At 45.8% G+C, this 27,033-nt stretch overlaps 4 protein-coding genes across 5 annotated transcripts in view; 3 read left to right on the forward strand and 1 right to left on the reverse strand.

Moving 5' to 3' along the window:
* Window positions 1-144: 144 nt before the first annotated feature.
* On the reverse strand, window positions 145-1,973 carry LOC101770591 (histone H3.3). Of its 2 annotated transcripts, XM_022827438.1 has the most exons (5): window positions 1,843-1,973; window positions 1,053-1,130; window positions 882-961; window positions 672-762; window positions 145-542 (listed from the first exon to the last, which is right to left on the reverse strand). In XM_022827438.1, exons 2-5 carry the CDS (start codon window positions 1,128-1,130, stop codon window positions 372-374), a joined length of 420 nt encoding a protein of 139 aa, XP_022683173.1. In that variant the 5' UTR covers window positions 1,843-1,973; the 3' UTR covers window positions 145-371. The 2 variants fall into 2 exon arrangements, with proteins under 2 accessions (XP_022683173.1, XP_022683172.1); XM_022827437.1 differs by lacking the exon at window positions 1,843-1,973 and having other exon boundaries at window positions 1,053-1,160.
* A 2,063-nt stretch (window positions 1,974-4,036) lies between these two features.
* LOC101766418 ((E)-beta-farnesene synthase) lies at window positions 4,037-8,137 on the forward strand. Its single transcript, XM_012846770.2, has 6 exons — window positions 4,037-4,069; window positions 4,703-4,801; window positions 6,766-7,027; window positions 7,175-7,541; window positions 7,657-7,875; window positions 7,975-8,137. Exons 1-6 carry the CDS (start codon window positions 4,037-4,039, stop codon window positions 8,135-8,137), a joined length of 1,143 nt encoding a protein of 380 aa, XP_012702224.2.
* A 1,708-nt stretch (window positions 8,138-9,845) lies between these two features.
* Window positions 9,846-10,871, forward strand: LOC101766839 (protein STRICTOSIDINE SYNTHASE-LIKE 10). Its single transcript, XM_004974407.1, has one exon. The coding sequence runs from the start codon at window positions 9,846-9,848 to the stop codon at window positions 10,869-10,871; it is 1,026 nt and encodes a 341-aa protein (XP_004974464.1).
* An 11,167-nt stretch (window positions 10,872-22,038) lies between these two features.
* LOC101767253 (protein STRICTOSIDINE SYNTHASE-LIKE 10-like) overlaps window positions 22,039-27,033 on the forward strand; it is an 8,103-nt gene continuing 3,108 nt past the window's right edge. Inside the window, exon 1 of the mRNA XM_022827720.1 lies at window positions 22,039-22,344. Within this exon, the coding sequence (XP_022683455.1) occupies window positions 22,114-22,344 (231 nt within the window). The 5' untranslated portion in view covers window positions 22,039-22,113. The remainder of the gene's footprint in view (window positions 22,345-27,033) is intronic.

The raw sequence follows: 27,033 nt of genomic DNA on the forward strand, positions 1-27,033 counted from the left end.
TTAGCTTTTTTCGTTCTAAAAAATACTTTGTGGGGACTGAATAAAAAGCTGATCATTTATACAAGATTATTGAAAAGGTCACATTGTTTTGCATTGTATCACACAGCTTCCACATAATAAAAAAGTTAAACAGCCAGGAAAACAATCAGAAAATCGTAATTGATATCATTGCAGTCATGTAGAACTTAATTATTTGACAGATTCAGCAAAAGAAAACCTAGGAAGGTACCTTCCACCAACATTAACTAATTATTTGACAGATAGTTGTAATGTTTCGCACAAACTAATAAGGTAACAGTTCTTGACATAAAGGCAGCAGTTTGGAAATTATGCAGCAGGTTGTGGCCGGTATAGCTCCCTTCTCAATACAGTCATGGTCTTTCACCACGGATCCTTGTAGCCAGATGGACATCTTTCGGCATGATCGTCACGCGCTTGGCATGGATGGCACATAGGTTGGTGTCCTCAAAGAGACCCACAAGATATGCTTCTGCCGCCTCTTGCAAAGCAAGCACTGCATGACTCTGGAAACGCAAATCACTCTGCAAGAATAGTCATGAAGTGATAGAATATAAGAACAATGCGAAAAAAAAGTAGTTATTAGTATTTACATCCTACAAATGTTTCAGATAACAAGAAAAACATGTAGTGATTAAAGCAACGGTATATACTTTGTGAAGCTGGGCAATCTCCCTCACCAGCCTCTGGAAGGGCATCTTCCTAATGAGCAGCTCAGTGCCCTTTTGGTACTTGCGAATTTCACTGGAACATTAGAGAGGAAAATGGATCATTTGAAAATAACAGGAAATTAAATATAAAGATGAGATGAAATTCATACACAGTTATTTGCATGAAATACAATCATAGAAAGCTGCACATACCGAAGAGCTACGGTACCAGGGCGGTAACGGCGAGGCTTCTTGACCCCTCCGGTTACCGGTGCTGTCTTACGGGCAGCAGCCTATCGTCGCAAAACCATAATAGAAAACAACTGTTAACATGCAAATGCATTATTAAAGGATAAGTAACATGCAAAATTTACATGCACATACAAACATCCTTGCAACTAGTTGCTTCCTAGGGGCTTTTCCTCCAGTTGAATTCCGAGCTGTCGTCTTAGTGCGAGCCATCTTACAAACAAAATGGTAAATCATGATCATCAGTATAGAAATACTCTTTTAGAAACAGAAAATAAATACTTGTGTAAACCAGTAATCTGCATCTAATTGATATGTGCACATGTTGTCTAACTAAATCGCGTAATAGGAAAATTTGAGAACATGTAAGAAAAATATGAATTGAAATGTGGGCATGTGGCTTACTCATTTGCAGATAATGACTACAGCGCAAATAAAAGACAAACAAAAGTGCTTAATGAGGACTAGGGCATTGCCACATCGGATGGGTACAAAGGATTTCAGAGGGGAGAATAAGCTACAATTTCATCACAGGGATGCAAAGAAAAAGGGCTTGCTTTAACACGGAGAAGGATAGAGTTGCTTCATATGAAAAGAAGTACAGTGAGTTCAGTGCATAATGGCGCCCTTATGAGACAACAGAACCCCAAACAAAGTCATGTAAAGAAAGTTATCAACTTGTACGAAATAATCATGAATAAAGCCAGTCGAGAGTGGGGATTACTGTCTACCTTAACCATATTAAGATTTGCAATATAATCACACCCATAATTTCACAACATCAAAACCCTAACCATGTACACTTATAATTAAAACCTGCCAAAATGGCCAGCATGTACAGAATATAGTCACCTGATCTGTTGGTACTGCACAAATTGAAGCACTCAGAAGAAAAGGTAAACATGAAGGAGATGGATCTATTTACCTCGCTTTCACAGATCGTGTGTGTAACCTTCACTTTGATGCCTCGTTGGTCTGCCGTGGTGCAATTTGGCCGTAGGGAGGGGCGCTATTTATAGGCGCCTACGCGAGAGGGCACAGCGGATTTAGGTCGGTTCCTGCATGATCGGACGGCTTTGATTGCGTTGCGCTGCGGATCATTGTAGGCGAATGCTGGATTCTTATTGGCTGGGGCCCCTGTGACGGGGATCGTTAAGGAATTAACCAGAGTATCATTTACAACGTATAGCCTTCCTTCCTTGAAGTTGGATCAAAAGTCTTTCCATCGCCACTGGAGCCATCGCCTGGTGCTAACGACTACAACGACAACCCTGCTGTCCCTCCAAAGCCGGAGAAAAGTGACTATATTCAAGGTGAAGCTTGGCATCTTGAAACGGTGGCCCGAGGGTTGAATTGGAACTTTTTCAAATTTATAGAATAGTAAAAGCGAACCTTAACCTAGATTTCTAGTGTTGCCCAATCTACAAGGTTCAAACCTAGAAAATGAACACACTAGCAAACAAGGAACCTAGCAAGGAGAGCACACTATCATGCTGATCATCATTTCCTAAGGCAAGATATAAGCAAAACAAGCACAACTTGAACAAGAGCAAAATAACAAATAAATTGCAGGAAGTAAATGCTTAAAGGAAGTGCTGAAATGTAAAAAGATAGGACACGAGACAACCGAATTTTTTCCCGTGGTATCGAGGAGTTGATGCTCCCTCTAATCCACATTGGAGCACCCACTAAGGGTTTTGCTCCCCCTCAAACCACCAAGATTTGAGTGCTCACTAAGAATGTCCCTTCTCCATCTTTGGAACAGCGAACTTCAAACCGTGTACAAGATCAACCTCTTAGGGCTCCCACAATCTCCAAGAGCTCACCAAGAACCTCTGGATCACGAAGACCGTCCAGGTGACGTCAAACACCAAGAGTAATAAGCCTCAATGATTCAGTTGACCAGCACTAAGCTCCGTCACGAACTAGATGCTCACTTATCACTCTCAAACACTAAGAGAAGTCCTTAATCTTGCAAATCACAAATCACTTTTTTTGGCTCTAACATACTCTCATTTTCTCATGGGCTTCTTGAAATCTTCAGGGTGTCAAGAGCAACTCAAATGATCTAGGGAGGGGTATAAATAGGCTAGGGAACACCAGCTAGCCGTTAGATAAGTGCTGCAGAAAAAGCACACCATCGGATGTTCTGATGGTCTCCATCCCCGAGGTGTCGGAACATCCGGCCACTCGCATGACAAAATTCTAGCCGTTAGAAAAGTAACAATGAAAAGTTTATCCAGTGTTTGCTCCGACGGTCTTGAGCTAAGCATCGGATCATCCGGTGCTGAAGGGAGTTTGGTCCAAAACCTTCTGTCAGCTTCAATTGAAAATATGGTTCCTCCAACGCATTCATTCGACGGCCATCCACAAAGACGTCGGATCATCCGGTGCTGAAGGTCCAAAACTCAAAAACCTTCTGTCAGCTGGAATTGAAGATATGCTTTGTCCGATGCTCTGTACCAATTCATCCGATGGTAGTATCGGAACAAAGGATGCCTTCCTTAAGAAATTCCAGTCCCAGAAAATTTATCCGATGCAACTAAAAAATAGCGCGTCGACGGCGGTCCCTTTATCTGTATAACTCATCCAATTCAATCTCCTTTGAGTTTTTCATCGATTTCTTCACTTCTTGAGTTCTTCCATGAGTTGTTTAAGCTAACAAGTGCCAAAGAGTACTGAGTGTGCATCATTTTCATGGCTAGCTTCACATGATCAAGCTACTATCATCGAAATTTCTCTTAATAGTACGGTCCATGAGCTACAAACTAACAAAACCTATATTACACTAAGTGCCCTTCATCTCCTTGTGACACTTAGTTCTAAAAAGGTCCTTAGCCTTGTCGCATTAGCTCCATGTCCGTTATTGCAATTCAAATTAGGGGTCCACATTCTAATATACTCGTGACGAGATAACCAATGATATATCCGCTTCAAAACACATGGGTTAGTCACAAGTATAAGGTTGTCATTTATCATCAAAACACACCTTACCAAACATCTGTGTGATGGGACACACGGCCACAAATAAACGTCGCTTGCCACATTGAGCACGTGGATTAGGACAGATCGCTTGTCACAGTGTACACGCACACACAACAACTCATCAAGGACCGGTCATGTATGTAGGTAACACTTATCACTACAAGAGTGTACATCTTTCCCGACAGTTTTTTTCTAGTGGCCAACAGTGTTAGCATCACTAGTGTATTTTCTAAGTTCCCAACAGTATTAGTTGTATAATTTTCTATCTTTCCCAACAGTTTTGGTAATTACCAACAATGTAATCCCCCACAAACTCATTACCTACAGTTTTTGCAGCTATTGAACCAAAGCGCTATCACTGTTGGTCACTTTATAATAGAAACTGTTGGGAAAAATGGCAAGTCTTGTAGTGTATACCATCACTCCTATTATCTAAATACATTATTTCGAAATAAAAAAACGATCCCAAATACATGATATTGATAGTCCCGGAACGTGCACATTGTTTATAATTCAATATTGAATCTGAAAACATTGCAAATAATTAAACAAATAAATAAACGTGACTCAGAATGAAGTTGAATGCCTGTCGACACTAGTAGGGCACGTACTACCCGAATGAAGTAGTTGATGCCGACCTCCTGCTCGTTTGATGGTCTATATAAAGACGTCCGAGTCCCAGCAGGGCCATCATCTCCAGCCAACCAGCCAGACCTTAATCTCTAGCCATCACACAGAGATCCGACGACGCTCGGAGGCAACACCAGCCGTCGACATGGCGACCACCTATCACCCAATAGCTAGCCCTCGCTTCGCAGTCGCAGCGCAAACTCCGGCATTACAGCCCCAGCCCCTGGGGTGACTTCTTCCTCAACCATGTTACATGTACTCCATCACAGGTAAAGAGAATTATAATGTCGGTGAACAATGTTCTAACAAATTTTTTTAAAAAAAACAAAAGCTTATAACATAATAAAGATAGCTGCCGTTTTATTTGGCAGCAAAACTTATGTTTTAGTTTCTTCTAGATACTTTACAATAGACTTCAATTTGTGAGAGGGATGGTATATATGCAAGGTGAATTGCATTTTGCCCATATAAAGGTGCAATACTTTAAGATCACACTAAGGAACCATGGCATTTTTTAATAATTTAATTTTAATGACTTGCATATCTATCTATATAGGCAATACTTTAAGAGAACCTCATATAAAGCATTTTGTGTCACTTAGACCCATATAAACAAATCGAATTATTTCATTTTGCCCCCATACTTTCAAAACAACATGTTTCATATGAGATTTCTCATTTCTGACATCATGGAACCTATTGTGAGGGGCAAAGTGCAACTCATTCGACCTTTGTTGAACTTCCATATTCAATCATTCAATGAGGTTTAAATGTCCATATGTGCACCGAATAGTTCTTTTGCCCACTACTGGGGAAGTGAACGATCAGTAACCCCCGGTCCCTTTAGTACCCTACGCCTGACTAGTACTGCTTGTTCGATACTAAATGTCATGCCATTTAGTAGCGGCCAAAATGGCCGGTACCATTGTCGCAAGCCACAAGTCACGTGAATTTCACACGTAATATGCGCGTGCACGGTCCGTGGGATTCGAACCCATGACCTTAAGCCTCGCACGAACCTTCCTTACCGTCTCACCTACGCAGCACATGTGATTGAGTTAGATATGCTTTCCTTTTGAAGTAACCCGTGGATAGCCCTGTTAATTGGTTTGGGTTTATTGGTTTTATTGATTTGGTTTCTATAATGAGTTCATTTGGATTGATTTGTAATTGGTTCGCCTAATAGATGGTTTGGTTTTTGGGTTGGGTTTTACAAACAGATAGTTTGGAGGGTGTTTGGGGGTCTGGTATTGTTTTGGGGTCCAAAAGGCTCTCAACCCGACCCGTTAAGAATTCAAAAGCCTGGAGCCTCGAGTCGGACCCTAAAACTAAAATCTCGTGTTTACATCTTAAAATTTTAGAGAAATTGACCGAAATTTGTTGCAGTTGAATTAGCTTGACAGTCCGCTACTTTATGCAAAGTAGTGCGGTTGGACTTATATGTGGGTCCCGCGTCAAGAGTCGGACCCTAAAACTAAAACCTCGCGTTCACACCTTAAAATTTTGGAGAAATTGACCGAAACTTGTTGCAGATGAATTAGCTTGATAGTCCGCTACTTTGTGTAAAGTAGTGCGGCTGGACTTATATGTGGGTCCCGCATTAAAGAGTCGGACCCTAAAACTAAAACCTCGCGTTCACACCTTCAAATTTTAGAGAAATTGACAGAAACTTGTTGCAGATGAATTAGTTTGACAGTCCGCTACTTTGTGCAAAAATAGTGTGGCTAGATTTACATGTGGACCCTGCATCAAGAGTTGCATACAAACTCAAACGAAAAAACTACCTAATGAGTTTTTATTGGGTACCTAATGGTTTCTTATTGGGTTGTAACCATATTTAGCAAGCAGTTTGTATAACTTATGCAATGAAAAGTTTGGGGTGGTGTGGTGTGTGATGATGGAGGTTTGGTTTGGGGTGGGTTATATTTATTTTCTTGTGAGAATGGATTGGTGGGGTTATAACCTGGGTTACAACCCAATTAGCAGGACTACCCGTGGAGAGGCCTTTAGTACCAATCAATAACACCGACCGGTACTAAATGGTACTCCACGGAGTACTGGTGTTATTGCCTGGTACTAAAAGAACTCCGAGGACTGAAAATTTTTACCCGGTATTAATTTCACATATTAGTACCGGACGAAAAGCTGTCCGGTAGTAACGTCAAGGACGAATGCTCATATTTCTAGTAGTGCCCATATGTCAATGAGATATTTTGTTATTTTTCTACTGCAGCTATTGTCAATGAAGGAGACGGCACGCATAAAGGAGGAGGAGGTGAGAAAGATCATAATGGAAATCATTGCCTCCTCCAATCTGGCTCAGAAACTGGAGCTAGTTGACACGCTGCAACGGATAGGGGTGGACTACCACTACAAGGAGATCGCTGACTTACTTTGTTCTATCTACAATGACAAGGATAGGGGCTCTAATGACCTCTATATCACCTCATTGCGGTTCTATTTACTTAGGAAGCATGGATACACTGTCTCTGCAGGTAAGACGACAAATTCAATTCTAGTACTTTTAGTATCAAAGTATTTTTTTTAAACTTTTGTTGATGCTGATGCTAAATATGCCTTTGCTGTGTGGTATGCAATTTTGAGTTTTCTTAGGATGAATAAATGCTTAAACATGTATGCAGACGTGTTTGAGAAGTTTAGGGACAAGCAAGGGAACATTTCAAGTGATGATGTCAGTTGCTTGCTAATGCTATATGATGCTGCATATATGAGAACTCATGGGGAGGAGATACTTGACGACATTATCACTTTCAATAAGAGCCGTCTCCAATTTTTGATGATGACAAATTTGGAGCCAGATCTGGCAGAGGAAGTGCGATGCACTTTGGAGACACCTCGGTTCAGGCGGGTTGAGAGAGTGGAGGCAAGGCGCTACATCTCAGTATACGAGAAGAAGGCTGTGCAACATAAGACACTACTAGATTTTGCAAAGCTGGACTACAACATCTTGCAAGCTATCTACTGTGATGAGTTGAAAGAACTTACAATGTAAGGAGACACAGACACAATAAGTTGGCAGCAACTTAATGGAATTGCTTATAATTAGTCTGGTGCACTGTGTTAAACTACTAATAATAAACATTTAACCATTAATAATTTATAGATGGTGGAAAGATTTCCAATCACGTACAGACCTCAGCTTCGCACGAGACAGCATGGTGGAGATGCATTTTTGGATTCTCGGAGCGCTTTATGAACCCTACTACTCATATTCACGGACAATGCTGACAAAATTCACCCTATTAGCGTCATTGCTTGATGACCTTTATGACAACTACAGCACCACAGAGGAGAGTAATGTCTTCACCACAGCCATGGAAAGGTTCACATAGCTCACTTTTTGGAATAATATCACAGGAGGATAAACAGAATTTACTAAAGAAAACATTTACCGTACCTGTGCTTGTACAACTGATGGCAGGTGGGATGGACAGACCACAGAGAAGTTCCCAGCACACATGAAGGCACTCCTCATCAACATACTTAACACTACAAATAAGATCGAGGATGAGTTAAAACTTCAGAAAAACAGGCACGCTGAATTGGTCAAGAAACTAGTAAGTTGCTTCAAAAGATCACACTAAGGAACCATGGCATTTTTTAATAAATTTAATTTTAATGACTTGCATATCTATCTGTATAGGTGATCTGCACCGCTAAATTCTACCACGCTGAGGTGAACTGGCGTGATCAACGCTATGTACCAACTAGTGTCGACGAGCATCTCCAAATATCCATGCGCAGCAGTGTTTGTATGCAAATAATAAACCTTGTGCTCATTTCACTAAGAGAAGAGACTACTACTAGGGAGGAGGATGTTGATTGGGTTTTCACCTTTCCGAAAATTGTCAGAGGTGTTTCTATTGTGGGGCGCATTGGCAATGACATCGTGTCACATGAGGTATACCAAATTTATCCACATATAAGATGTCGTAAAATCTTCTCATCAGTAGTGAAAGCCTTGATTAGGATAGAGTTACTGCACTCGCCAAATGTTTGTTTTCTAAGTATCTTGACTCTTTGGTCCTTTCAAGCGGCGGGAACAAGCGTCGATACATGTGGTATCCACAGTGCAAACTTGCATGAAGCAATATGGGGTAACAGCAGAGCAAACCAAAGAAAAGCTTAGAGTTATAATTGAAGAAGCATGGATGGACATCGTCCAGGAATATCTTGACCAGAAGCGTCCCATGGAGCTTGATCAGCTTTTGTATGATTGAAACGTGTGGACAAATTCAAAATACACTAATTGGACACACATCCAAAATAATCCCGGGCATCTATAAACGTTTATTTACCAGATATATGGAACCTAGGGGAAAAAATCCAGGTCTCCTTATTTCCTCATCATTAAACATCTTCTCTCTAAAATGTTGTGTTCACGCTTCTTGCATACTCAAATATGATTTGTAAAGCTTTTTTTTTTACTTTGCTAGGACCTTGGATGACTTCGCCGGTGAAGTAACACTACCGTCATTGTCATCTTTTTGATGCGTGAAATGAAAATGTTGGGTTGTATTTCCCTAAAAAAAATGTAGGGCTGTAATCGGGATGTAGGCCAAATTCTTGGAGATTTTTTATTGACCCTACTTGGCCCGCTTGTCTGATCGATAATTCGGTACTTCACGCCGTCAAACATTATTCTGAGAGAGGACTCAAAAAACACTTGCAAGTTAAAATATGAGCGCTGAATTATTTGTTGACAGATTGTTGGGGTGAAATTAAAATATGTCGAATTTTGTATCTCGAGTACCTTCTTCTGTGAAGTGCTTTCATCTTCTCCATGCCTAGCAACCTCTTAAACTCTAGAAGGTTAGGGTTTCAGGTTGAGATTTAGGTTTGAAGATTTTGGTGGCCTCCTGCTCAGCCCGGGAGGTTAGTTGCCAGTCCGTCAGTACTGGTGGTGGATGGATCAAGAATGACAGTACGTCAGAGTTGTTAGCACTGCCCAACGAGAAGGGCGACGGCTGCAGCGAGGCAGTTGGGCTGGTGGATCTGAGGTATTAGGTAGGCAAGGTTGTGGCCCTGGAACCTGGTTCTCCTTCAGTGAAACTCCGAGTCCGTTTCTGTTCCTTTGCTCTGCCGAGGGAAACTTTGAGTCCGATTTTGTGCTGGACTGCTGGAGTGCTGAAGCCGATTCGGAGATGAGACCTGAAGAACCCACCCAATAAAACGGGAGGCGCGGTACGCCCTGTCCATCAAGCCAGCAACAGCAACAGCAACAGCAAGCCAGAACCACCGCGTACTCATCGTAGTCTCGCTCGTAGTACTCGACGTAACAGCACCGTACCCATGGCGCGGAGGACGTCGACGCTGCCCCTTCTGGCGACTTTGCTCTCCGTCCTGCTGCTCCTGCCCTCCGCCGCCGTAGCCAAGGCCATCGACGCCACCAACACCCAGCGACTGGAGCTGCCCGACGGGCTGATCGGCCCCGAGAGCGTCGCGTTCGACCGTCGCGGCGACGGGCCCTACGTCAGCGTCTCCGACGGCCGCATCCTCAAGTACGCAGGCAAGAGCGTTGGGTTTGCCACTTTCGCGTACAGCCCTAGCTACATCAAGAACGGCTGCGATGCACCCTCGTCTGAGCTCCCGGCGGTTGCCACAGAGAGCTCCTGCGGCCGGCCGCTGGGCCTTCGTTTCCACAACAACTCCGGCAACCTGTACATCGCGGACGCATACATGGGGCTGATGCGCGTCGGGCCGAACGGTGGGGAAGCGACGGTGGATGCAACTGAGGCCGGCGGTGCACCGCTACGCTTCACGAATGGAGTGGATGTTGACCAGGTCACCGGTGACGTCTACTTCACCGACAGTAGCACAACGTACACGCGGGCACAGCATCAGATGGTCACCGCATCGGGAGACTCGACGGGGCGCATCATGAGATACAACAGACGTACAAATAAGGTCACCGTGCTCCAATCCGGCGTGACATATCCCAATGGCATTGCCATCAGCGCTGACAGGAGCCATCTTATCGTCGCTCTCACGGGACCATGCAAGCTAATGAGGTACTGGATCCGAGGGCCTAAGGCCGGTACATCTGAGCTATTTACCGACCTACCGGGATACCCGGACAATGTGAGGCCCGACGGGAAGGGTGGGTACTGGGTTGCGCTGCATAGGGAGAAGTATGAGCTCCCGTTTGGAAAGGACAGCCACTTGGTCGCTATTAGGATCGGCTCTGAAGGTGAGAAGTTGCAAGAAATGAGGGGTCCCAAGGATGTCCGTCCAACAGAGGTGGTCGAACGAGAGGACGGCAAAATATATCTTGGGTCTGTAGAGTTGTCTTATGTAAGCATGGTCAAGAGTAGCTAGATCTAGGATAGAGTTTAGGTATATCATATAATTTTGTTCAACTTCAAATTTTGCATGAACATGGATCATTGCATCGTGCATCTACTCATATTTTATATTGAATCTATCATGCATGTTTTGGTGGATCATTTTGATGTGGAGTATGAGAGTACCTCAAGGTGGTGGAGCACCTGAATTGTTCTCTTTCCTCCGCAGATGGAGCATGGAGCGTTGGTGAAATGGTCAGAGATGAGGGACTTATTAATGGATCGTACGCCACGATAAATGGTCTCATTTTCCTTTTGACACGGAAATGGTCTCATTTGATCTTGTCAGCAAAGTATGGAGATGTTTAACCCACTCTCAATGGAAGTTGCGCCCGCTTTGAAGGCAAACGCAAGCTTGATGATGGTTGGTGCCATCGATCTCGCGCGGAGAAATTCGGTGACTTCCCTACCTGGTGCACCATGGCGCGCCAGTTGTTGGTGTTTTATACCGGCAACCCGCTTAGGGAGTACCCGAGGTGGTGTTTTGTGTGGGTGTCGCTGAGAATCAAAGAGTCGATGGTGACGCAGGAAACACGATTTAGACAGGTTCGGACCGCTAGATCGTGTAATACCCTACGTCATGTGTCCTGTGTGTGGATTTTATTGATGAGTTGTGTTACATTGTGCTTAGCCTGCTCGCCCTTATATAGTCGGGGGAGCTGGGTTATAGGGTAGGAGTTCTAGTCGAACACGATTACAGAGTCCTACTCTAATTTGACAAAGTAGTTTCCTTGAGTAATCCGACTAGTCTTTAGGAGTTCGTGGAGACTACGTTACCCTGCGGCGTAGCCTCCAAGTCCTGATCACGTCCGAGTACGCCCCTAGGTGGGCCGTACAAGGCCTACTCGTGGGTCCGAGGATGTATGCCCGACAGTCGATGGGTTCATTGCTTACCACTGAAAAATAGTACCGCTTAAATCTTAGAATAAATTTAGAAAAATACGAGTACCCATACAAAATTTGGACTCGAAACGAGTAGAGACAAAGTTCGTTGTATGCTGATAAATTACTGCCCCATTTCAAGTAATTGCATGGGTGCATACAGGTATGCCGTCTTCCATTTGCATGACTCTTTGAACCGATTCTTTGGATTGTTTGGATCACTTGTTTTGTGGAAACACGTTTCCATGAACCTGCAGTTTTCACATAAAGAACTTTAAATCTTTGTTTGGATAACCTAACAGAATCTGGTACTTGGAGTTTCCCAAAAATTTGTAGTTGTAGCTGTTTGCTGGAATAAGCGGGGTTTTTTCTTGATAAAGCAATAAGCCGGTAGTTTATTAGCTGCAAGCAATGGTGCCGGGCTGCCGGTTACGACTGATGAGGGAGGTTTTGCCCGGCCCCAACGTTGCAAGTGGGATCCTACACTGATCCTAGAGCTAGGAGTAACAAAATGTACTAGGCATGTGACAAGACAAGCCAGAGCCTGCACCAACTTCAACTGAGATGCCGTTCAAAAAAAATAAAACTTCAACTGACATGGGAAGTTACTTTAATATGGTTGCGTTTGTGCCGATTATCTTGCTTTGAATGGTCTAGATCTGAGTCAAGTCAACAAACTTCCCCATTGTTTCATCGGTATATGCGCCTCTTGCACATGCCTGTTACTGTACTATTTTACTACTATGGCAAGGAGTAAAATGAAAATCGAGGTAACTAGATGAGCCCCAAATTCTAGCTTTACCAGCTCCGACTCCTCTCACTGGTAGAAAACTGAGCATTAGTCCCGGTTGGTAAGGGTCATATCTCTCGGATATCCATCGGGTCTTTAGTCCCGGGTATTTTAACCGGGAGTAAAGGACCCCCTTTAGTTCCGGCTCAATTCCAACCGGGACTAAATTGCGCTTGCATGGCACTGGTGACGCCTGAATTTTTCATGCATCCATCACGTATACGTATAGTAGTACCACGGCCCTTTTAATTTGTTAACCTTGTAGTTGAGATTTTTTTAGAATGAATTAAATCAACTAGTATTTAAACGAATTGGATTTGTAATTATACAACTACTATATATATACACAATCCTTATACACAATTCATATACACAATTCAACTAGCTTAATTAGTACAAATCGATCATATATACAAATAAATCAAAGTATCTTCCTACGATCTTCCCGTCGTGGTGTTGCTGAGAGGAGTGTCTAATTGTCGTCCATCGTAATAAAATTCTCCTGTTGGATTTACCACCTCGTCCATTATGAATCCAATGAGACCTTCACATATTGCCGCTACTCTTTCTTCCTTCAAGAGTCCTTGTTGAATATTTAACATCTATAATTTGGAAATTTGTGAATGTTACATGAACAAATACATATAAGGAGCTAGAAAATAATTAACTAGTAATATATTTATTTTACGTACTTTAAAGTTGTGCGGCGTCATCTTCGTGCCCTTGGGTCCCAAAAAACTGTGCATGTGCTCACAGATGTAGTAGCCACATAGGTTATTCCCGGGTTCCTGTCTTAAGCACTTCAGTGCGGAAAAAAATAAGTTATGAAATATTCGTGTTATACAATGTAATAAATGTGCAGACTTCATACGTACCGGGAAGTCTGTGTTCCATGTAAGATCTTCTTTGAATGGACCTTGGTGTGTCCTTATGAATTGTTTCCATACGCTGCGGATTAGAATAATGAATGACATAGTGTAACAGGGATAAAATTTAGGAAATAAATTTTTGCATAGAGATAAAGGTCCAGAATTATTACAAGCCTAGCATGTCTTGCAATTCTTGGTAGTCCACCGGATCTTTCCGTAACGAATCAAAGACAGTGACGTGGCTTCTTTCAGGCTCAATTATAATAAGGATCCAGTGGAAGCTGCGTGCGTAAAATGTTCATGCATATTAGAGCTAACTAACATGTAGAGATAAGGAAAAAGACATCGAAAGTAGACGGTATACACACACTTACTTGAAGTTGTATGGAAGTAGTATGAAATCCTTGAATGTTTGTTTGTGTAGGAAATTGTATATTTCGGCAAAGGTTTTTTCCGGCGCTAATTGTATCTGTTGTTGGTTAACTACAGATGGATCCATGAAGCCTACATGTAGGTACGCCTCTCGGCGGCATGTCTGAATTAGCATCCTACATGAAATGGAAGATGAAGTTAGTACGGTGACGCACGCCAAAATTTACATGTAGAGATAATAAACGGACACTTACAGAATCCAAGCGCTGATCAGAGAGACGTCCAGGGCATCATGATGGTACACTTCGTATATATCCTTGAAGTCTAGCCACAGCACTTTCTCCCCTTCACCGTGAAAATCTATCGGTTTTACCTTCATGCCGATCATCTCCCTCGATTTGGCGGATGCCGTCATGTACCATTGATGGAATTCGTACATCTTTATTGACAGCTTCCGTACCATTGCCGGCTTCACTAGAGGCTTGCCTAGCTCATAAGGCCATCTCGGCTCAGGGGGCGGTGCAGTTGGCGTCTCGACTTGCCCTATGCATTCATCAAGTCCCAGACCTGTTTCTTCCATGAACTTCAATATATTTTCTTGTTGATCCAAGGGCATTGCTTTTACCCGTTGAGCATCTTTCTTTGATAAATGGCTGAGGTCGGGGACTGAACCTTTGGAGGATGATTTTCCTTTTCTTTTATCCTTTTCATCAGCCTTTACTAGAGCCCGTTCATAGTTTGACAAGAGTGATATCCTTTTCTTGGCTCCTTCCTCCATCCTGATAAAAAAGTTTAAATCCCGCCGACTTACTGGCGGTGGCTCCATCTCCCTTGCCTTTTTTAATTCGGCTTGTTTCTTGAACCACTCACTGGCCTCTCGTTGGATTTCTGCCCACTGTTCCGCATGAGACATTGCCTCAAAGCGTTCCTTGCGAGCCACTTCAGGGTCGACCTTTGTTTTCTTCTTTCGAGGCTGTCTTTGCTTGGGAGGCGGTGCTCGTGACTTCTTGAGTGGTGCTGCAGGTTCCTTCGAGGGGGCCGCTCTTGGTGCCGGCGACGGTGATCGGGGAGGGGTGTTGTTATTGTCGTCGTCGCTCCCAGCACCAGGATGTGGTGGAGATGGAGACCTTGATATAGATGGAAGCGACGGTCCTGGAGCAGGAGATGCCGGTCTCGAGGTATGAGGAGAAGATCGCTGCTCGGGATCTACGGGGAGCGGTCTTGAGGTCTGAGGAGATGGCTCCGTGCGGGAAATAATGATGTAGCGTTTCTTCCATAGAATGATCCCATGAAGCGCATCTGCCAATGTCTTTTCCCCGTCGCCTCCCGGGAAGTCGAGCTCTAGACCTTCATACTGGGCATCTACTATTTGCTCGACGCAGACGCTGGCGTAGCCTGTTGGAATGTCCATGCCATGACTGCTCTGCCCTGCCAGCGTTGGTAACGCACTCCCGTACGCTACCTGTACATATAGCAGAAGTAAACAAGTTGAACTCCGATCTCGAGGCCTGGATCAATTGACAAGATTGCATAAATATTATGTATAAGTATACCTTAATAGTGAGGTTGCCGACCGGTGCATGCAGCTCACATGAGGTCCATTGCGTGATGGCATCCACGGGGAACCGTTGCTCCTCCACGGGTAACCTGGGCGTCTGCGCATCGGGGACCCCTGTAGAAGCACAACTGCTCCCGAGGCGTTGAGAAGGGCTGGCGGTGTGAGGATTCGGCAGTGCTCCAGATTGCGCCAACTCCGCAACTGCGTCGGCCACCCGCCGATTGATTTCATCCATCATTCGTTGTTCTAGCATCTGCCGCCAGCTCTCCTCCATCTGTTCCTTTCTTCGCTTCCGACTTCTGTAAGAGGCGCTGTCGCCTCGGAAAGCGAACTTCCACGGAACCACCCCGAAGCCCCGGCAACGTCCTGGGTGCTCTGGATTTCCGAGGGCCAATGTGAGCTCATCATTTTCTCGGTCCACCCTCAACCTCCCAGCCTTGGAATCTTCAATGTTCTTCATGAGATGTTCGGCCTTCTCACGTATTCTGTCATTGAAAATCAGCGTCCCATCCTCTTGGCTTAGGGAGCCTCCATGAGCGTAGTACCAGTTCTTTGATCGTTCGGGCCATTCAATAGTTGCAGGTATGATTCCCCGTTCGATCAGATCTTGTTCCATCTTTCTCCACTTGGGAATTGCTGAGCCATACCCACCTCACCCCAAATGTTGGTGGTAGCCCTTCTGACTAGCATTTGCAACGTTGGTCGTGATCTTTTTCACACCTTCTTCACTCCTCTTGTATTCAACAAATGCATCCCAGTGGTCCCTCAACTTGGGCCACGCGTTGAAGTCTGGAGTTTTGCCCTTCTTGATGTAGTGGGTGTCCAGCATCTTCTTGAATGTCTGGAATTGAGTAGCCATCTTCTTAAGTGTCCAGGCTTTGACATCCTTCTCGCTATAATCTTCGGGGAATGTGAAATGCCTCTTCACGTCTTCCCACAGCATATTCCTTTCTGTCTCTGGAAGGGCGTACGGATTATCGCTTCTGCCCTTCCATTCTCTGATGCTGATAGGCACGTTGTCCCGGACGATTGCCCCGATTTGACTAACGTACTTCTTTGCGACTTTCTCGGGAGTAACCGGCCTGCCCTCATCTGTAACTTCGGTGATGACAAGCCTCCCTTCCATCACCTTTGTACGACCTCGGGTCTTCTGCCCTTGTGTCGATCCGGAGGGCTAACAGTTTAAGATTCGTTAATTAGTACGTACTAGTAGCGGTGGCGTGAAACAATACAAGAATGGTTGTATATACCTCGCCGGAACCTTCCGCCACGGCAAGTTGTTGCTGCGGCTGTTGCTCTTCATTCACATCGGCAGACATGTTGAGGAACATGTCCGCCTGGGTGCCCTCTTCATCCGTGTATGATAGTGGAACGTTGTCGCCACTACCATCACCAGCGATTATCTGCTCCATGATATACCTTGCGGTCTCATCGTCTGCCATTTCAACTATTGCTGCAAACATACATGGAATCATACATGACAGTCATAGAAATCGTCTTAATACAAATTTGTATATAATCACAGTTTGGAATCATACATGTATATAATGAAATCATAAAATTACATGAATCGTACAAAGTCCGGAATCTTTATACAAATTTCTATGAATTTATACAAATTTCTATGAATTTATACAAATTTCTATGAATTTCTATGAATTTCTATGAATTTCTATGAATTTCTATGAATTTATACGAATTTATACAAATTTCTATGAATTTATACGAATTTATACAAATTTATATGAATTTCTATGAATTTATACAAATTTCTATGAATTTATACAAATTTCTATGAATTTCTATGAATTTCTATGAATTTCTATGAATTTCTATGAATTTCTATGAATTTCTATGAATTTCTATGAATTTCTATGAATTTATACGAATTTATACAAATTTCTACGAATTTCTATGAATTTCTACAAATTTCTACGAATTTCTACGAATTTTGACGAATTTCTACGAATTTCTACGAATTTCTACGACAGCGATAAGGGCGGCGGAGGCGGGACGGCGGCGGTCAGGGCGGCGGAGGCGGGACGGCGGCGATCAGGGCGGCGGAGGCGGTTCACCGGAACCACGGGCGGTGCCTAAGCTACTACGTTGTGATGGGCGGCAGGACGGCGGCGATCACGGCGGCTACTCGGCGGCGATCACGACGGCTACAAGGCGACTCTCACGGTAGCTACTCGGCGGGACGGCGGCGATCACGACGGCGGGACGGTAGTTAACAACCTAACTACAAATCTAACTTAACAAACTAACTAGAAATCTAAAAATCTAACTTAAAAAATATTAGAAATCTAAAAATCTAACTTAACAAAATTACAATTCCATCTAAAAAAAACAAAATTAAAAATTAAAAGAAAACGGCCAGCTCTCCCGGCGCACCGGCCGGCGCGGCAGACCTCTCGCGCGCGGGGCGGCGGCCGGGGCGGCGGGACGGCGGCGGCCGGGGCGGCGGGACGGCGGCGGCCGGGGCGGCGTGACGGCGGGACGGCGGCGGCCGAGCGGCGTGCGGGACAGCGGCGGCCGGGGCGGCGACGAGGACGAAGACGACGACGGCGGGACGACGGCGGCCGAGGCGAAGACGACGACGGCGGCCGGCGAGGGGCGACGAGGGGCGACGAGGGGCGATGCTTCCTTCTGGACGAGCACGATTACGAACATAGTTTTTTAGGACTGCCATGAACCTCTCGAAAGGCCACATATTGTGCAGGTATACAGGTCCGAGAATACCAATCTCTTTTACTAGGTGAACCAGTAAGTGCGTCATAATATTGAAGAAGGATGGTGGAAATAACAACTCAAAACTGACAAGACATTGCACCACATCGTTCTGTAGCTTTGATAGCTTGGATGGATCGATTGCCTTCTGCGAAATCGCATTGAGAAACGCGCATAGCTTTACGAGCGGCAACCGGACATTTTCTGGTAGAACACCCCTCAGTGAAACCGGAAGCAACTAGGTCATCAACATGTGGCAGTCATGAGCCTTGAGATTTGTAAACTTCTTTTGTTTCATATTTATTATTCCCTTTATATTCGAGGAGTACCCAGACGGGACCTTCATACTATTCAAGCATTCAAACATGCTATCCTTCTCCTCCTTGCTGAGAGTGTAACTGGCAGGACGTAAGTAGTGCTGTCCATTATCTCTCTTTTCCGGATGTAGGTCATCTCGTTGCCCCATGGCTTTCAGGTCCTGTCGTGCTTCCAATGTATCTTTTGAGGTTCCATAAACACCCATGAAGCCTAGCACGTTCACGCAAAGATTCTTCGTCAGGTGCATCACGTCTATTGCGTTGCGAACCTCTAGGATTTCCCAATAAGGTAGCTCCCAAAATATTGACTTTTTCTTCCACATGGGTGCATGTCCGTTATCATCGTTCGGAACAGGTTGGCTATCAAGTCCCTTTCCAAAGACTACATGTACATCCTTCATCATCTCGAACACACGCTTTCCATTACGGTGTGCAGGTTTTTTACGATGGTCTGGCGTCCCTTTGAAATGCATCCCGCTCTTTCTCAGCTGGTGGTGAGCAGGGAGAAATCGACGATGACCCATATAGACGACCTTCTTACAGTGCTTCAAGTATATGCTATCTGTGTCATCTAAACAGTGGGTGCATGCCCGATATCCCTTATTTGTCTGTCCTGAAAGGTTACTCAATGCAGGCCAATCGTTGATGGTTACGAACAACAGTGCTCGTAGATTAAAGATCTCTTGTCTATCCTCATCCCACACACGTACACCTTCTTCCTTCCAGAGCTGTAAAAGGTCATCAACCAACGGCCTTAGGTACATGTCAATGTCGTTGCCGGGTTGTTTTGGGCCTTGGATAAGCGCCGGCATCATAATGAACTTCCGCTTCATGCACAGCCAAGGAGGAAGGTTGAACATACAAAGGGTCACAGGCCAAGTACTATGACCACTACTCAACTCACCGAATGGATTGAATCCATCAGTGCTTAAACCAAACCTTATGTTCCTTGCTTCACTTTCAAAGTCTGGGAATGTTCTATCAATTGATCTCCACTGTGCCCCATCTGCGGGGTGTCTCAGCATCTCATCTTCCTTACGGTCTTCTTTGTGCCATCGCATCAACTTAGCATTCGCCTTGTTCCTGAACAAGCGCTTCAAGCGTGGTATTATAGGGAAATACCACATCACCTTCGCGGGAACTCTCTTCTTGGGAGACTGCCCCTCGACATCACCAGGATCATCTCGCCTGATCTTATACTGCAGGGCTTCGCAGACGGGACAAGCATCCAATTCCTCGTATTCATCACCACGATAGAGGATACAGTCATTAGGGCATGCGTGTATCTTCTGAACATCCAATCCGAGAGGGCAAATAATCTGTTTAGCTTCATATGTTATGGACGGTAATTCATTATTCTCGGGGAGAATCTTCTTGACAATTCTCAACATCCCCTGAAATGCCTTATCGGACACACCATTTTTTGCCTTCCATTGCACAAATTCTAGTGTCGTACCTAGTTTTTTATGGCCCTGCTGGCAACCTGGGTACAACAATTTTTGGTGATCATCTATCATGCGCTGCAACTTTGCTGCTTCCTTCTCAGTTTCGCAATCTCTGTATGCATCTCGTATCACATGACCAAGGTCATCAGTAGGGTCATTTTTTGCAAACTCATCTTCATCAGCCTCGCCCATTGTAGTACCTGCAAAAGCTTGGCCTGCAACCCAGTCCGGAATGGTGTCATCTTCCTCCTCCTCCTCGCCATCTTCCATTACAACCCCTAGTTCACCGTGCTTGGTCCAAACCAAATAGTTAGGCATGAAACCGTATTTAAACAAGTGGCTGTGAATAGTCCCCCAGGAATCCTTTGAATACTCCTTCCTGTTATTGCATTGGAAGCATGGACAACATACGAACCCATTCTCTGGCTTGTTCGCTTTTGCCACTTCGAGAAAATAATGCAAGCCATCAATAAACACCTTGCTCCGCCTGTCTGCATTATACATCCAATGCCGGTCCATCTGCATCGTATTACGCACGAAAATGGATTACACTTGACAATGGATTACGCGTGAAAATCGATTAAAGATCCAAACAACATGGTACAATACAACAACATGAAGATCCAAATACACATATTTAAATTAAAGTCCCAAACACTGCATAAGTTGTTCAACTTGAAGACCGTGATCATCTCGCGAGGATGTCCTCAACTGGGCGGCACCGCACTTCGTCATTAAAGAGGTTAGATGCTACGGAAAAGGGGACATGGTCACGATGTCCGTATCTACTCTTTCTCGTAGAATCGAACCTCCTTCTTGACATACGTTGCTGCTCGGCGGAGAACATCCTCGGCGAGATGAACACGGTATGCAAGTTCAACAAGTAGCAGAAGTCATCTATGTACTAAAATTCTTTCCTTACCACTACAGAAGTTGTTGAACTTGAAGACCGTGTTCATTTCGCGAGGATGTCCTCAGCTAGGCGGCACCGCACTTCGTCATGAAAGAGGTTAGATGCTACGGAAAAGGGGACACGGTCACGATGTCCGTATCCACTCTTTCTCGTAGAATCGAACCTCCTTCTTGACATACGTTGCTACTCGGCGGAGAACATTCTCGCCGAAATGAACACGGTATGCAAGTTTAACAAGTATATGGATTTAAAAAACCATATTGAATTTGATAAGATAAACCGTCTAGACAAGGTAGCATCATTTTTAAACCACTAAAATAATGCATACTATATATGACACATCAATCTCCCTCACATTCTAGCTCAAAATACCTCTCCATTTTTCTACTTCATCATCACATTGTAGCAAATAATCTTTCCATCTCCAAAGCATAAATCAAAGCATAACACGAGGATGAAGTAGCAAACCTTCGCAGCACTTGTTGGCTGAGTCAAATTCCCACAAAAATGAGGGAAAAAACTTCGGGCAGCACCTCCCTTGCTTGGGCACCACCGGAGAGTAGGTGAAGCTCAGCTCTCTATCAATGTGCTGGACTGCTCGGGCTGGAGGAAGAAGAAAGTCTCTGTCTCGGGATATAGTGGGGGATGAGTTTTAATCCCGGTTAAAAACTCCAACCGAGACAAAAGGAAACACCTTTTGTCCCGGTTGGAAAGTTAGTCCCGGTTGGATCCTCCAACCGGGATAAAAGGGTCCCGCCACCGATGCCCCCCCCCTAGCCGTTGCAACCGGGACTAAAGGGGGGCCTTTAGTCCCGGTTGCAATTACCAACCGGGACTAATGCTCCCCTCCAAATTCCCGCCCCCCGGCGCACCCCCTTTTATCCCGGGCCACTTTTAAACCGGGATAAAAGGGGGTGGATCGAAAGTCACTTCTCTACTAGTGTCTGTATCCATTTCAGGAGGAGTCGGAGCATGATGGCGTTCCACCGAAGGAGCTCATATATACGAGTCAACAAAACTTTCCCCTTGTTTCATCTCTCTCTATATATATTTGTAGTTGTAGCTGTTTGCTGTAAACAAGTCCAGTGGTGGGAATAAGCGGGTGTTTTTTTTTGATAAAGCAATAAGCGGGTAGTTTATTAGCTGCAAGCAATGGTGCCGGGCTGCCGGTTAAAAGACTGTGGGGGGTTTTGCCCGGCCACCTAACATTGCAAGCGGGGTCCTACATTGATGCACCCTCGTCTGAGCTCCCGGCGGTTGCCACAGAGAGCTCCTGCGGCTGGCCGCTGGGCCTTCGGTTCCACAACAACTCCGGCAACCTGTACATCGCGGACGCATACATGGGGCTGATGCGCGTCGGGCCGAACGGTGGGTCGACGGTGCTTGCAACTGAGGCCGGCGGTGCACCGCTACGCTTCACGAATGGAGTGGATGTTGACCAGGTCACCGGTGACGTCTACTTCACCGACAGTAGCACAACGTACACGCGGGCACAGCATCAGATGGTCACCGCATCGGAAGACTCGACGGGGCGCATCATGAGATACAACAGACGTACAAATAAGGTCACCGTGCTCCAATCCGGCGCACTACGGGAAACAGAAGCTTTGCCGAGTGCCCGAGGCACTCGGCAAAGGCCTAAAAACACTCGGCAAAGCTTTTGCCGAGTATAACACTCGGCAAAGAGCACACGGCAAATTTTGTGTCGGCAAAGACTAGTTTGCCGAGTGTCAAAACTCGAACACTCGGCAAACATGTTGCCGACGGCCAAAAAACACTCGGCGAAAAGATGTACTCGGCGAAATGCGCACTGACGGCGTCGGGGTAACGACGGGTTTGCCGAGTGCCAGACGGGAGGCACTCAGCAAACACCGGGTCTTTGCCGAGTGCCAAGACTCGGCAAAGACCGGACCTTTGCCGAGTGTCATCCACGGGGCACTCGGAAAAGCCGGCCCCCTTTGCCGTGTGCCGGGTCCCGGGCACTCGGCAAAGCCGGCGCCCTTTGCCGTGTGCCGGGTCCCGGGCACTCGGCAAAGCCGGCCCCCTTTGCCGAGTGCCTTGACCATAGCACTCGGCAAACAAGCATTCCTACACCTGGGAAATGCCCCTTTGCCGAGTGTTAAGGCCAAAATACTCGGCAAAGGCCCCTCTTTGCCGAGTGTTACACTCGGCAAAGTGACCAGAACCCCCCCTTTTCGACATTTTGCCACGTATAACGGACCCCTCTCAATTCACAATACACATATCACAGGCATTTGTAATAAACAACCACATGGATAATTCACAACCACAGGCATAATTCATAAACACCACAGGTATAATTCAACATAAGCACGAAATAATCCATAAATCCAAGTTCTTGTCACAATTTAGTTTCCACATTGTTCACAACCAAGTCTACTTCCGTGGAGGCCAAGGAGACCACAAAGACAAATCTTGATCTTCATTATTCGAAGCCGCCGATTGATTCTGCACATAGGATAGGACATTCTGAGGTAACATCTAAAGTTGTCAAATTTAAACTATTGAATCTTAAGCACAATGTGTCAAGTGACTCACAGGAGTAGTCGTGGGTGGCTGAGGCGGAGGGAACATCATCGGCGGTGGCGGAGGCAAAGACTGTCCCATGCTCGAAGCAAAGTTCTGCATGTACTGGAACATCTGCTCCATCCTAATCCGGTTTTCCTCCGTCATCCTCCGCCGCATTTCCTCCATCTGCACCGCCATCTCCTCTTGTTTCTTCCTTGATTCTTCCACCTGGGCCTACAATATTTCATTGCAATGTTATAATGCAAAGCTAAAGTATAACAACAAACGAACGATGAATGGAAAAGAAAGAACCTGTAGAGCCTCCATCTGGAACTGTGCAGCGGTGGGTCGTGGGCGTACCGCCAGGCTCGAGTCCGTGCTCCAAGCTCGGATCTGGGAGAGAGTGGGAGTAGAGGCCGTGTCGATGACGCCGTCACCAATCCAATATCGGCCATGCTTCTTGCCTCCTCCCACCCTCATCACGATTTCTCCATCAATGTCCTCGGAGCTCGGGTCGAAGTCTGGCCCGTGAACCTCCCTAGCCATTTTTGTATACTCGCTGACGCGGCTGTGTATGCTAGGGTGGCTGTACGCCTCGGACAGGTCGTCTGGGTTGAAATCTATATCGGCCGTCGCCTTGCCCTTTTTGGAGAGGACCCATGCATTGAGCTGGGAGCAAAGTCGGCCATCATGTGACGCCGACTGCGGCAAAATACAAAATCATTAAAAATTACGTAGATCAGAAGATTACAATAAAGAATTGAAGTTGCGCACCCATTTTTCTCTATATTCATCAAGGCTTAGGCTGCCTTGATGGTGTGGTGCAGTCGGCATCTGCAAACGCCGCTGCCGGCAAGCAAGGTGGTTCTCCAACCACCCGGGCTCCAACCACACGTCGACCATCCTCTCCCAGCACGGCATATGCGCACAACACCACCACGGAGGCACCTACATCATCAAGCGTGTGACATATGGAACAAGAAAATAAACCTAATTAATCAGAAATAGTAAGCATCAACGTTCTTTACTTACCCTCATGAATTGGTCCTTAGTCATGTTCATTGTTCTTGCCTCCTCTTTTCTAACCTTCGTACGTTTGTATTGAGCGTTGAATTCTATGATGGCCTGGATGCGCGCCTCATAATGCATGTCCTTCACGAGCTTCTTGGCGGCTACATCACAGACGGCCTTCGCCTTGGCCTCGAACCCCTCCTGGCATCTATAGAAGTCCTGCATATACACGCGTATACAGTTATTATTTCAAGAATGTCGAAAGTAGCTGATGTATTGAGCAATTTAGTATGAGGAGTACTTACCCACAGCTCGGCCTTGACCCGCTCCGCTATGTTGGGGAATCTTCTCTGTTGACGATCAGGGACGTCGGGGGCGGCGACGTAGTGGTCCCACGTGTAGGCCGGCTGCAGCTATCCGGCGTACACCACCAAGCCAGGGAAGTGAACCCTGCACAAAAGGCCAAGGATCCCGTTGGCCTTACGGTTGTGGTCACCCCCGCTGAGCTTAATCCAACTCCTGCACAAGTCATTAATATGAATTATTAGTTTTTGTAACTTTCAACATAAGAACAATATTAAGAATATTTAAAGTTACTTACTTGGTCCCAACCGGTTTAATGAGCGGGCGTAAATGCTCAGGTATCAGCCACTTCGGGAGGGATGAAGGACCTCGCAACCATATCTTGGACTGGGCATCCCCTGCCTCCCCGTCCTCCTCCTACTCCTGCTCCTCCTCCTCCTCTGCCTCCTCGTCCCCAGAGGCGTGTGCGGAAGGTACCTCCTCCTCCTCCTCCTCCTCCACCTCAGGTTCAGGCGACGGGGGCCTCGCCGCTTTACCCTTCCCTCGAGGCCTCTGGACCACCTCCTCCTCCTCCTCCACCTCCTCCTCCTCCTCCTCCTCAACCCTACGTCGAGGCCTGCCTCGACGCCTCCCTCGACCGCTCCCTGAACGTGACCCTGACCCTGAACCAGTCCCTGCCGCGGCCAGTCTCTCGCAAATCGACGTGAGCTTCCTCATACCACCCACCATTGCTTAATGACCTGCAATTAAAAAGAGTACACGAGTCAGCATAGGCAAACAAAACATAATTGTCGATGTTTGTCGAACGAAGAATATTTGCCACCTTTCGACAACCAAATGAACTTCAAAGATGCTTTACATACTGGGCATGGGAACTTCCCGTGAACACACCATCCGGAGAAAATCCCATATGCCGGCAAGTCATGCAGTGAGTACTAGTACCAAACATGCATCTTGAAGTTTGTCTTTGTGGATCGGTCATAGGTCCATACCCCTTCCTCCCAAGCACGGAGCAAATCATCAATCAGAGGCTCCATATACACACTCATATTATTCCCCGGATGCTCTGGAATTATCAACGACAAGAACATATTATGTCGTTGAAATAGGACGCCGGGTGGGAGATTCAGGGGGATAACGAAAATGGGCCAACAGGTGTACGGGGCGGCCGCCATTCTATAGGGATTGAACCCATCAGTTGCCAACGCAACGCATACGTTACGGGCCTCTAGAGCTTTTGCAGGATAAATCGCATCAAAGCTTCTCCAGGCTTCAGCATCGAATGGGTGTACCAGCTTCTCAGGATTATAGCGGCGGCCATTTTTGTGCCATGTCATCTGTTTCGCGGATTCTTCAGTCATGAAAAGCCGTTGGATCCTCGGTATGAAAGGAAGATACCGTAGAACCTTCACAGGAATTGCGAGCTGCATTTTCTGACCGTCACCATAGTCAACCTCCAGAAATCTAGACGATTCACACTTCACACAGTATTTTGCTTCCGCATACTCTTCCTAAATAAGATGCATCCCTTCGGGCAAGCATGTATATGCTCGTATGGCATCTTAAGTGCACGAAGGAGTTTCTGTGCCTCATACATGCTCTTTGGCAAGATGTGACCAACCGGGAGCAGGCTTCCAAAAACTGTCATCATAATATCAAACGCGTCTCGACTCAAACTAAACTGAGACTTCACAGCCATTAGGCGTGCAATGGCATCTAGCTGAGAAACCTTGGTATGGCCGTGAAGGGGTTGCTGTGCCGCAGACAACATTTCGTAATAAGCCTTAGCGGTAGCCTCTGGCTCCTCCTCCCTACGTGCCTCTTCGAAGTGTGCTTCATGATAGTCATTTAACATGTCTCCCACCCCGGCATCATCATCAAATTCCTCGATGCGTTGTCTCAAGACCTCCTCTCTCCCACGGTCAGATTCACCATGGTAGATCCACCTGGTGTAGTCTGACGTAAATCCGTTCTTCACCAGATATTTGCCCATGTCTAGCTTGGTTTGCCGACGCATGTTTCCACATTTGCTGCACGGACACCAAGTCGATCGAGCTCCATTGACACTTGCAAACGCCCGTTCCAAGAAAGCATCCATCTTGTCAAGCCATTCATTGGTCAACGTATTCTGACTAGTGCGACCCGTGTACATCCACTGACGATCCTCCATCCTCTACCATTTAAATAAGTAATACAAAATTCACATTGCATATACACGTTCCTATATTGTCTACTAGGTAAAGATAGGTCCTAATCGCACCCGAGGATGTATAGGTGGGTTTAGTATCCTTGATCTACTCGGAGGGATATAAAAGGTGGGCAGGGCGGCCTGGGTGCTCGGGCCAGTCCGCTCCCTTTTACCAACCCAATCGTTCTAGTAAAAGTTGAGGGGGGGAAATCAAAGTGGTTTCCTACAC

This window comes from Setaria italica, chromosome VI, assembly GCF_000263155.2.
Source record: "Setaria italica strain Yugu1 chromosome VI, Setaria_italica_v2.0, whole genome shotgun sequence".
NCBI classification, from domain to species: Eukaryota; Viridiplantae; Streptophyta; class Magnoliopsida; order Poales; family Poaceae; genus Setaria; species Setaria italica.

What these genes read in the sequence shown, in the direction of transcription:
- LOC101770591 (XM_022827437.1), bottom strand. Translation starts at nt 1,160, where the DNA reads ATGATCATGATTTACCATTTTGTTTGTAAGATGGCTCGCACTAAGACG. An exon ending in CCTGGTACCGTAGCTCTTCG is followed by an intron (nt 763 to 881) that starts GTATGTGCAGCT and finishes CTAATGTTCCAG; the next exon opens with TGAAATTCGCAAGTACCAAA. An exon ending in AGATTGCCCAGCTTCACAAA is followed by an intron (nt 543 to 671) that starts GTATATACCGTT and finishes CTATTCTTGCAG; the next exon opens with AGTGATTTGCGTTTCCAGAG.
- LOC101766418 (XM_012846770.2), top strand. Translation starts at nt 4,037, where the DNA reads ATGTATGTAGGTAACACTTATCACTACAAGAGT. An exon ending in ACACTTATCACTACAAGAGT is followed by an intron (nt 4,070 to 4,702) that starts GTACATCTTTCC and finishes ATCACCCAATAG; the next exon opens with CTAGCCCTCGCTTCGCAGTC. An exon ending in TTACATGTACTCCATCACAG is followed by an intron (nt 4,802 to 6,765) that starts GTAAAGAGAATT and finishes TTTCTACTGCAG; the next exon opens with CTATTGTCAATGAAGGAGAC.
- LOC101766839 (XM_004974407.1), top strand. Translation starts at nt 9,846, where the DNA reads ATGGCGCGGAGGACGTCGACGCTGCCCCTTCTGGCGACTTTGCTCTCC.